General features: G+C 40.7%; 1 protein-coding gene across 1 annotated transcript in view; it reads left to right on the top strand.

Moving 5' to 3' along the window:
* Positions 1-1,217: 1,217 nt before the first annotated feature.
* The window catches only part of LOC124625761 (clathrin heavy chain), a 161,156-nt gene continuing 150,821 nt past the window's right edge, over positions 1,218-11,552 (top strand). The window contains exon 1 of the mRNA XM_047149203.1: positions 1,218-1,494. Coding sequence (XP_047005159.1) covers positions 1,453-1,494 — 42 coding nt within the window. The 5' untranslated portion in view covers positions 1,218-1,452. The remainder of the gene's footprint in view (positions 1,495-11,552) is intronic.

Below are 11,552 nucleotides of genomic sequence, written 5' to 3'. Positions count from 1 at the left end.
ACTATTTCTACAGCATCAAATACAACAGGTGCAAACCCAGTAACTAATTTAAAAGATTTAACAGTTTAAGAGACCTGACCATCCTGACATTACAACAAGAATGTGGGTGGAGTTGATTGAATGGACCAAAGTGTAAATCAGTACACAATAAATATCCATAACAGTAAAATATACTGGGCTCTTTTCAGTTGTTTATTGCATGTTACTGTATACAATGTCTTGATACTCTAACCCAAAAATAAATATATCTTCTATCGTAAACTTAATTTGACACCACTGAAAGGGACTGAACGAACCCTAGGCTCCTTTTTTTAGTTTGACGTATGTGACACTCCTGAAAGGGACTAAACGACCCCTTGACTCCATTACTACAGCAGGTGAGCTGCAGTGTGATGGAATAAAGCATCTGATTAGGAAAATACACAGAAAAAATGTGTTGGAATAATCTGTAAGACGGCCTGTACAGAGTACAAGAAATTTAATTTGGGGCTATGTTGGATGTTTCGCTGCTTATCACACCAAATAATTCATTGGTATGGTTTTTTGTATTCTTGATTCATTTATATCAGTGAAACGTGTGTAACCTTTTCATATGAATGTACGTTTTGTTCTCAACAGCTTAGCATTGCACGAATGGTACCGTATATTGTAGAACTAGAAATAAAAATTGCTTTTTTCACTCTAAACGCTTCTTTTTCAAGATGAGAAAGACATAAATGCACAAAAAACTCTGGCATTACCGTGTTAACGTAATCTTGACCCGCATGATCAAGTACGTTATGCAATGATAGACGCAGCAGATTCACTTTACCGTGCCATATATTATTTTGACAAGTATCGCCTGTTGGTTTGGGTGTACAGCTTGCTTGTTAAAATTAATTCAAGTTTAAGTTATTACTATATTTTAATTGCTCGAAGTAGACATAAAAAGTATTAAAGTTCGCAAGTGAAGCACCACACATCACATAGAAAGAATAATCTATTACTAGTTTACTACTAAATGTCATACTTCCACCGGCAATTCTTACTACCAACTCCCTAACACATGTCACTCGAACACCTCGCATCAATAAATGCCTGTCGCGCTGCGCAAGGTGTTCATGTGGCATGTTTCTAAGAAGGGTGTGCTTCCGCAATCATTTCTGAGACAGATGGGCTTTGATAGAGAAACTATATTTACAGGATAACGCTTTTGTACAGTTATATTTATTCCTGCAGTATTTAGCGCACAGTGACATCACTTACTTTTTAAGAATCGAGATGAATGCTTTGGATTGTGCGCAGTGATACACTGCAGGACTATTTCCAGTGTGGCAGTGGGAAGCCATGTTGGGTGGCAGTGAGTGGCAGTTTCAGTCGTGAGTGCGATTAGTTGTAAGGTGGACATTCGGAAAGGAGCTATTATTACTAACACAATAATATCGCCGTGGACTCTATGCAGCTGTAACCACCATGACGCAGATGTTACCGATACGGTTTCAAGAGCACCTACAGGTGAGACATAGCGTTATTTAAAAGACGCCAAGTAGCAAGGTGCCGCAGATTCGTGAAGAAATTGCAGCTCGAAAGTTAAATTGCTGAAGAGAACCCCTTACTAGATTAAACTGTGTGCTGGAATATATTGCAATTGACTGTTGGTTTGGGCGAAAGATGCTTTTTATTGAAGAGAGCAGTTGTGACATAAAGTGTAGTAGTGCTGTACACGCAATAGCTTACACTTGAGTTTTTAACCTGGTGTTCCAGTAAAATTTTAGACTGTTTTCCTTTACTTTGATACTAAGTAATGGTTACAAAAAGTCGGAGATGAGAATAGTAATACGCCATGGAAGATGTCCGCAAGGAAGGGTTAGTACTATCAAAAACGAATTGCTTTCTGAGGATTTGAATTTTCGCAGTAGGCGACTTCGAGTTCAGAGTGTTGAAGAAATAAAAGCTGTACTGCGCCCAGTCGTGACATTTCGATGCCGAATTGCGTAATGAAGCGAGTGTTACGCAAACCAAACGGTGGCTCCAAATCTTGGAAAGAAACCTTTAACTTTATTGTAGATTGCCCTTTAGCAGATTTCATTTTGAATTTTTAAGTATCATACAGTAATCTAGCGCCAATTGACGTCTCAAGTGCAGGAGGCATGCCACTTGGCTCTCAGAGCTCTCGTGTTTATAAGTGTATGCCACTTCCACTTGTTATATCGCTGTGAGCAAATGAGCTCGTGCTCAACGTAACAGCCCTTTCAAAGTTTTGTGAAGTATAAAGTAGGTGTTAGTTGTCGCGAAACACCCACGGTATATCTTTTAATATTTTCTGCCAGAACATGTTCCGAAACATGTGCAGTGTTAAGCCAGATCTTAGAAATGACATGTACTAATCCAGCAGTTATCCAGAGTATGTATGCTGTCGTGCAATGAATTGTCAGTACAGAGGATTGCTTTCTCCGAATAAATGGAGATTAAAAACCCACTCAGTCTTATTAAGCATCAGCTTTGATTCTCAAACGGAAATCAACACCAATATTGATCACATACTAAGTGGACGAAGTGTTCAGCCGTATGTCAATTTGCAATACGTTCATACTCGGACAAATGATTTAAGTTCTTCTCTTGATATTAGTAGCTTTGTATTGTCGGTCTTTCCAAAAAAAGTTCACTCGTATTTTTAATACGAAGTAGTAGTAGTTTTGAAATGGGGGTTACAGTTACCATGGCAAAAGCTTAATTGTTAAGATCAGCGTAAAAACGCTGGCGTAGCTTGTGGCTTACGTATATTTAGTCAGATATTTTAGAACTGATTTAAACAATGGTGGCAGCAGTTTTTAAATACATGGTCTACTTTGATAAAAATCACTTTTATCCCTTGTCCTCAACAATGTTTACGTAAGCCCTTTCTCGTTCTTCCACTGTTCTCATAATACTCAAACCTGGTGGATCACTTTAGGTCTTAAGAAATAGCACCTTGCACCGGTTCCTACCATCTGTAATGTTCCTGCACTCCTTCCTTTGACCCCTTTGTCTGAAGATTCTTTTTGGAAAGCACTGTTCTTTCAAGTTCTTAACGTTTTGTGTGCTTGTTATTCGGTTCTGTACTAATGTTTGTTCCACGAACAGTATTTGAATCTTCTTTCAATAGTTGGAAAAGTTAAGTCTGCTGGCTCTTCTTCCATCTGAAGTCATTTGCGAGTCAGCAAGCAATGCTTCTACCCACTGTATAAATCTCCTATACGACAATACAAACTTTTCTCCACTGTAATATATTTGAATATCCATGATACCAGTTCTGTGTAAATGTCTGTTCTTACACCACTCCTAGATTTTCAAATATCTTGATGTGGTGTAAAATGCTTTTCAAATAGCTCTCAAAAGTACCAATTTTTTTCTGCATTTGTTAGGGACAGAATGAGAGCCTTGTTTCTCATGTAGTCAAATAACTGTGATAAAGTTCATGTCCATAGAACATGAAAATTTTATCATTGACAAATGCTTATGCCGTAGAGAGCCTAATGATACAGTCCTTGAGCACCTGGTGCATTGTAATGGACTTGGTGTTATTTTAACTGAAGGTCCTAAGCTCTAGTTGAACACGTTTTCAGTTTGGCAGTATGATTCCATGTTAATTGCACAGGCTTCAGCTTGTGAACGTGGAATGAAGTACAGTATTGAAACATACATTTTGTGAACGTTAGGTTGTCGTAGCGTTTTGACAATTTTTCCAGTTTTTTCAGAGCTTAGCCCTAGTCGTAGGATGTAGAACTCAGCCTTTCAGGTGTTCTGCTGCCGTCTAGAAATAACTTCTTGTTAATGTTTCATTGCAAAATTGTATTGGTATCGAGAACAAAAATAATCAAGAAGTGTATTGTACCACGAAACATCAGTGTCAATGTTATGCCTAACGTTACCGGTATGAACGTCAGCAGAATTGATCCGGCCGTTGCTGATAACGTGCTTTAGCAGGAAGTGTTCTAGGGAATGCGTAGTAAAATCCATTACGTAAAATATTTGTGGCGAAATAGATAGGCAGCTGAAAAAATCTGGATGTAACAGTTTAGATATAAAATAGATAAGGCCTTAAAAAATTATGCACTGATTAGCGTTCACACAGTATTGAATATAACACTGCTTTATTGGACAATAGATCCAAATTAAGCTTGCTCAGGGAGATAGTCATCGTTCCAAAATACTTGAAATTTCAGAAAATACTATTAAAACTGGGGCGATATTAGCCAGAATGGGGTATAAATTGAAACTATTACGTCCTATGAAGACCTTGATAATTCAGCTGGTGTTAGACGAAAAATTTCGGACCTTGACGAACTCATTCCCCCGATGAGATATTGTCTGTGGCGTTAGCCTCAAGCATTCACTCCTCTCTTCGGAATTGTTTCTGACCTAGTCATAGAACTGTTCGAGTGGAGAGATTGTTGAAGTATCTCAACACGATCAAGTCTAATAAAGAACTGTTGGCGAAACCCACGTTGTTTGGCGGTTGCCGCACTTAAAAATTCAGAACGAGCAATTTCACTGTAATTCAGTTCCAGGTTTATTAAGGCGTAAAATGGAATGGACTTCTGCGATGATACCTGGATCTGCCGAAAGCAAAGCGTTACAGTGAATTAGGTGAAATGACTGCATTAAAATGTCTTCGAATTTCCTAGCTGGTTTGAAATAGAGCATGTTTGACCACCTGGGAAAATGTCAGTTAACACAGCAATGTAATTAGTTTCCACACAGATTGTACGTCCGCAAGTAAAGCATGCCATTCTCTACGCTAGGGTGCTGTAACGGAGCCAATGGGAGATTCGCGAGTACGTGAAGAACGGTTTAATATGTACGTTGCAACGTGGTTCTCTCGTGGCCTTCTGCTCACTAAACGCTCCCACATTTTCATGAATGAAGCGTAAAGCAGATCTTGTCTTTCTGTCGCTACTGAACTCGTTCCATCCCTCAAAATGTATTCCAGACAAGATTGGACTAACTGCTCGTATTTGGATAACTTGTCGAAGCATAGAAAGCCTCAAAAAAGTATTGCAGTGTTGTTGGATACCACTTAGATACTGAATAGTCCCTGAGCAATTTTGTCGATGAAGTAATGGTTTCAAACCGTACACTGAGCAACTAATGTAACGCTATCTGCATGCATTAGCGTGTAAAACAAAATATACGTGTCTGGTAACTAGTAATCTTGAAGTGAAGTGATTCGGATATGCGGTCGTTGGAGCTTATTACTCGGCCAGCCAATGAAAAAGCATCAGAGAAAGTTGTGCGGAGAGTTGTCATTGATATTGGTGTGGCCGGAAATGAAGACTTGGCCGCGAAATTTTGCTGGCCCATTGTGACGTACCGCCGATGTAGGCGAACTGCCAGAACATCAGCTGTGGATCCTATTCTTGGATTACTGCGTCAACTCTTAACGCCCTGCGCTCAAGGTGCCTACCACAACGGCAGGTGCAGGGAGTGGAGAGCTGAAAACAGCAGTCATCGACCTTTCGTGGCCCTTACCTTGTCGGAGTGAAAAATGGCTAAGCAGTGATGGGTAGAGGACAAATGTAAGGATGTAGAGGCTTATCTCACTAGGGGTAAGATAGATACTGCCTACAGGAAAATTAGAGACGTTTGGAGGAAAGAGAGCCACTTGTATGACTATCAAGAGCTCAGATGGAAACCCAGTTCTAAGCAAAGAGGGGAAAGCAGAAAGGTGGAAGGAGTATATAGAGGGGCTATACAAGGGCGATGTACTTCTGGACAACATTATGGAAATGGAAGAGGATGTAGATGAAGATGAAATGGGAGATACGATACTGCGTGAAGAGTTTGACAGAGCACTGAAAGACCTGAGTCGAAACAAGGCTCCGGGAGTAGACAACATTTCATTAGAACTACTGACGGCCTTGGGAGAGCCAGTCCTGACAAAACTCTACCATCTGGTGAGCAAGATGTACGAGACAGGCGAAATACCCTCAGACTTCAAGAAGAATATAATAATTCCAATCCCAAAGAAAGCAGGAGTTGACAGATTTGAAAATTACCAAACTATCAGTTTAATAAGTCACAGTTGCAAAATACTAACGCGAATTATTTACACTCGAATGGAAAAACTGGTAGAAGCCGACCTCAGGGAAGATCAGTTTGGATTCCGTAGAAATGTTGGAACACGTGAGGCAATAATGACCTTACGACTTATCTTAGAAGAAAGATTAAGGAAAGGCAAACCTACATTTCTAGCATTTGTTGACTTGCAGAAAGCTTTTGACAATGTTGACTGGAATACCCTCTTTCAAATTCTAAAGGTGGCAGGGGTAAAACACAGGGAGCGAAAGGCTATTTACAATTTGTACAGAAACCAGATGGCAGTTACAAGAATCGAGGGGCATGAAAGGGAAGCAGTGGTTGGGGAGTGAGACAGGGTTGTAGCCTCTCGCGATGTTATTCAATCTGTATATTGAGCAAGCAGTAAAGGAAACAAAAGAAAAATTCGGAGTAGGAATTAAAATCCATGGAGAAGAAATAAAAACTTTGAGGTTCGCAGATGACATTGTAATTGTCAGACAGCAAAGGGCTTGGAAGAGCAGTTGAACGGAATGGACAGTGTCTTGAAAGGAGGATATAAGATGAACATCAACAGAAGCATAACGAGGATAATGGAACGTAGTCGAATTAAGTCGGGTGATGCTGAGGGAATTAGATTAGGAAATGACACCTGAAGTAGTAAACGAGTTTTGCTATTTGGGGAGCAAAATAACTGATGGTCGAAGTAGAGAGGATATAAAATGTAGACTGGCAATGGGAAGGAAAGCGTTTCTGAAGAAGAGAAATTTAACATAGAGTATAGATTTAAGTGTCAGGAAGTCGTTTCTGAAAGTATTTGTATGGAGTGTAGCCATGTATGGAAGTGAAACATGGACAATAAATAGTTTGGACAAGAAGAGATTAGAAGCTTTCGAAATGTGGTGCTACAGAAGAATGTTGAAGATTAGGTGGGTAGATCTCGTAACTAATGAGGTATTGAATAGGATTGGGGAGGAGAAAAGTTTGTGGCACTACTTGACTAGAAGGGACCGGTTGGTTGGACATGTCCTGAGGCATCAAGGGACCACAAAGTTAGCATTGGAGGGCAGCGTGGAGGGTTAAAGTCGTAGAGGGAGACCGAGAGATGAATACACTAACCAGATTCAGAAGGATGTAGGTTGCAGTAGGTACTGGGAGATGAAGCAGCTTGCACAAGATAGATTAGCATGGAGAGCTACATCAAACCAGTCTCAGGACTGAAGACCACAACATCAACATCTCGTCGGAAACGTTTCCGTCTTAAAATAGCGATGGGCTTACTTGATTGTTACAATTTTTATGATAATCTCATTTCGTAAGAACTTTTGTTTGTTAGGCGCGTTGTGATAGTTTTTCTGGCTGCAGCATGTTTGACGCTGACAGACCCGGTGATATTTTTGCGCTCTACAATCTTACTCGTAAGCCAACAGTAAAATTGGAGCGCGGATGTAGTCAGTGGCTCTTTTTCCCCTCACAGCCACCTGAGACGTGATTTGCTTTAAGTTTACGTTTAAGTTATCACTTGAAAATGCTGATGTCTATTTGACATGCTGAGACACGCAGCTGTCAAGAGACAAAAGATTACGGTAGCGGCGGCGACACGTCATCAGCAAACGTGCAGGACGCTACAACCAGCTTATCGGCGGTCTGATATTGATCAGAAGCGTAGGGAACGACGCTCGGCCTGCTGTGAGATTTCATTGAAAGGGCATTGTAATTACATCAGGGCTAATCAGTTTTAACTTGTAATTCTTTCAAATATCGTATTTCTTCCAGGATAAAAATGAATCGGTGCTGTATTTAAACTAACTTTGCATTTTCTTATACCAAGATGGTAGGTTGTGTAAAGACTTGAATGCCAAATTTAGTGGTAAGATCGCACGATCATAATTTTTTATACGAATGATTTATTTTAACTTGGTTGATGCTTTACCTCCGGTATTATGAAAGCTGTAGCACTAAACAGTGATTGGTGTTTGTATATTAACTAGTTAACACAATTTTTAAAAAGTAGGGAAAAGATGTCATTCCACAACCATGCATAGAAAACGTTGTTTTAGTTTGCTCGATCAGTATTTTCCCAAGTTGGGGTTAGTGTTCAAGGTTGAATAGTTAAATGTGCTTAAATTGCATGTTTTGGTTCTCCAGGCTTGCAGCCACTCTCTTATTCCAGCACTACGTCCCTGTGTACTTTAATATCGTGTTGTTAATGAAGCCTGTCTTTCCCATACTTTTGGCCTTATTGTTTACAGCTGTTGCTAATTCTAGTGTTTTTATCAGCTTTCCACGTACAGCCCCATTATTCTTTGCTCGTAGAATGATAGCAAGTAATGGCATAAAATGCCATGCTTGTTTCCATGTCAGTGTTTAATTACACTATAAATGTTACTATATACATCATCATATTTAGAGACCATGCGGTCACAGGGTTCCAAACTATGGTCTCTGATGCTCGTGCAAATTTGTTCTGCTCTTAACAATGAGCGGACGCTTTACATCAGTGATAAAGCCAGAGTTTATCATCTGGTAGTTACAAACTATATAATGTAGAGATGTGGGAAGTGAAAAACTATTTGAATGTTTCTTCATGAACAGAAAATCGTGACGCTGCTCAATTCCCGTTTGTTTTTGACTGTTGTCAAAAACAGACAGGAATTGAGTCTTGAAATGAAGTGTCCCAGCTGACAGCTACAATAAGCACATAAAGCAAAGCAAATGTGCACAGCCAATGAACATACTGGTTCGTTAAACGTTGAATTTGGGGTACGATGATGGATGAAATTTTTCTACATCGGAAGTTCCCACGAAGGATAAACGAAAGACATGAAGAAAGAATTTCAGAAGGCGAGGTTTGAAAAGATTCCGCTAATATTTGAAAATATGATTCTTCGTACCAGAAAATGATTTTATAAGCTTTTTGCAGTTCAGCTTTGTTTGAATGTGAAAAGTGGACAATACGGGAGAAAGAAGTGAAATGATTAGAAGCATTTGAAATGTGGTGTTACATGAGGCTATTAGTATGTGACTAACGTAGCGGAATTAGGAATAAAGTTGTGCAGCGAGTTAAAGAGGAAAAACGATCCTCATAAATGTAATGAGTTACAGTACTTGAGAGCAAATTAAATCAGTTGTTACTGAAATGTGCAGTTAAAGGAAATAATCGCGTAGTTGTGCGGAAGTGAAAACATCAGTTAATAAGCAGTGAACTGCATCAACGAAGCTTTTAGCGTTAACGTGCGAAACTGAAATTTTAATCGTTTTGCAGTAAAGTTTTACATGTTTTACGGAGATTGAAATGATTGATTGTACGCAATGTCGACCATTCGACACACCTAGCTTTTTATAACTTGTCTGTTGGCTTATAGTGAGACAAAACCCCTATCATAACTACCAGTGTAGGAATGAAGGGCGCCCTTTTTCGAAAAACAAAATTTTCAACATCGTCCCGTTCTAGGGGTTTCTACCCCCAACGTCCCGGCCATTTTATAACCGCCAAGAAAAATGTCTGAAAGGCGCCACTGTCTCGCTAAAGACTAATATTTTTACTTGAGAGCCACCTATATATTTAACAAGAGAAAGCGTAGGTGTCAATTCGGAAGATTGAGGTGTGGTATAAGTGCATAACTTATTTTGTGTAGTTTCGCGGTATTATCTCCAGATGTATAGCCTGTCATATAACCGTGGTGAAAATCGCGGAAATTGACGTAAGGTTTTGTCAAAGCGGTACCGGCTCTGTAGTACTGCCCGGTGATAGGCTTTCGTTGCTCCAAAAACTACGTATGACAATCTTCACATACAAAAAAAAGGCTTAGTTACCGACCTGTTAAGCTGATTCACTTGAAGAAATTAATTGATCAGATTGTCGCGCTTCGCTTCAGGAATGTGGTGATAGACTGTCTCGGCCGTGGCAACTTGACGCAAGTCCTTCGGCTCTTGCTTGAATTGCTTCAAATACGCCACCCTCGTGTTTTTCCACTGTCAGCAATTGTGGTATCCATCTTGCTGATAGGTTTTTGTCTCCAACTTGCGTAAAATATTAAGTGCTGTTGCCATGCACTACTTTGCAATTTCGGCCAACAGTCCGTCATGTCGTGATTCTTTCTGTAATCAATTCTGGTGGACGATTCTTATCAGAACAGAGTAATGGATCACGTTTACATTCGTTCGAGAAATAAGTCCTTAGACAGTCTGCTTTTGGGAGGGGAAACATAACACCGATCGATATTGCTGTTTTCCATCTCCGCAAAAACCATGTATCAGAACTTCCTGAAATGGCTGCCAAATGCAGTCCCTGATATCTTTCAGATTTGTCAAGCAGATGGTGTGATAGTGTTAGACTACAGAACGAAAGGCCTAGGGTTCAATCTCCGTTCAGACCTACGATTTTCACCTATCACTTCGTCCACTTACGGCAATGTTTGTTGAAGTGTCGTTGCACCCTGGTGAGGAGTAAACGTTCAATTTGTTTCGCTATAAATGACCGTGTAAGTCCGCTCAGATGTCGGAGGAAGGCGACGGCATACCACCTCCAGTAGGGTCATCTTAGTGAAGCACTAAGATCTTCAGACCTACTTTCGGGCTGCACAGCGCATACTAAATTGATGACACCAATTTGCTGTGAGACTGCTTCGTTCACTGGTACATGGGGCAGGTTCGAGAAAATTTTTTTCACGAGTCACGTACGCCGATGTGACAAGTCATGGAATACTGATATGCACATACGCAGGGGCGGTAGCATCACGTACATAATGTATAAAACAGCAGTGCATTGGCGGAGCTCACTTGTACTCGGCCGCATGACTGAACTTAAGACTGAATGCTGCAGGATAGTTGGAGCTAGACGCATGGGGCAGTCCATTTAGGAAATCGTTAGGAAATTAAACATTCTGAGGTCCACACTGTCAAGTGTGTACACAGAATACCAAATTTCAGGCATTACCGCTCACTTACAACGCAGTGGCACACTTCTCACGTGACGACAGAGTAGCGGCTTTTGCGTAGTGTCATTGCTAATAGACAAGCAAGAATGCGTGCAATATCCGCAGAAATCAATGTGGGACGTACGACGAACGTACCCGTTAGGGCAGTGCCGCGAAATTTGGTGTAGACTGTCTCAGCAGTCTACCGACGCGATTGCATTTGCTAACAGAACATCGCCTGCAACGCCTGTCCTGGGCTCGTGGCCTTGTCGGTTAGACCATAGACGACTGGCGTGGTCAGATTAGTCCCGGTTTCAGTTGGTAGTTCACAGAAGGGTTAGTGTGGCGCAGACCCCACGAAGCCATTGACTCGGGTTGTCAACAAGGCATTGTGCAAGATGGCGGCTATATGATGTGGAAGATAGCGCTTAACGTGGAATGCACTGGGTCCTCTGGTCCAACTGAATAGCTCATTGACTGGGAATGGTTGTTAGGCTACTTGGAGACCATTTGCAGCCTTGAGTGGACTTCTTGTTGCCAAATAACGATGTCATGTCACTGGACCATAGCTGTTAGATTGGTTTAAAGAACATCCAG

This window comes from Schistocerca americana, chromosome 8 (assembly GCF_021461395.2).
Source record: "Schistocerca americana isolate TAMUIC-IGC-003095 chromosome 8, iqSchAmer2.1, whole genome shotgun sequence".
Classification (NCBI taxonomy): domain Eukaryota; kingdom Metazoa; phylum Arthropoda; class Insecta; order Orthoptera; family Acrididae; genus Schistocerca; species Schistocerca americana.
Note: the sequence above shows the minus strand (reverse complement) of the source record. Positions and strands in the feature narration are given on the sequence as shown.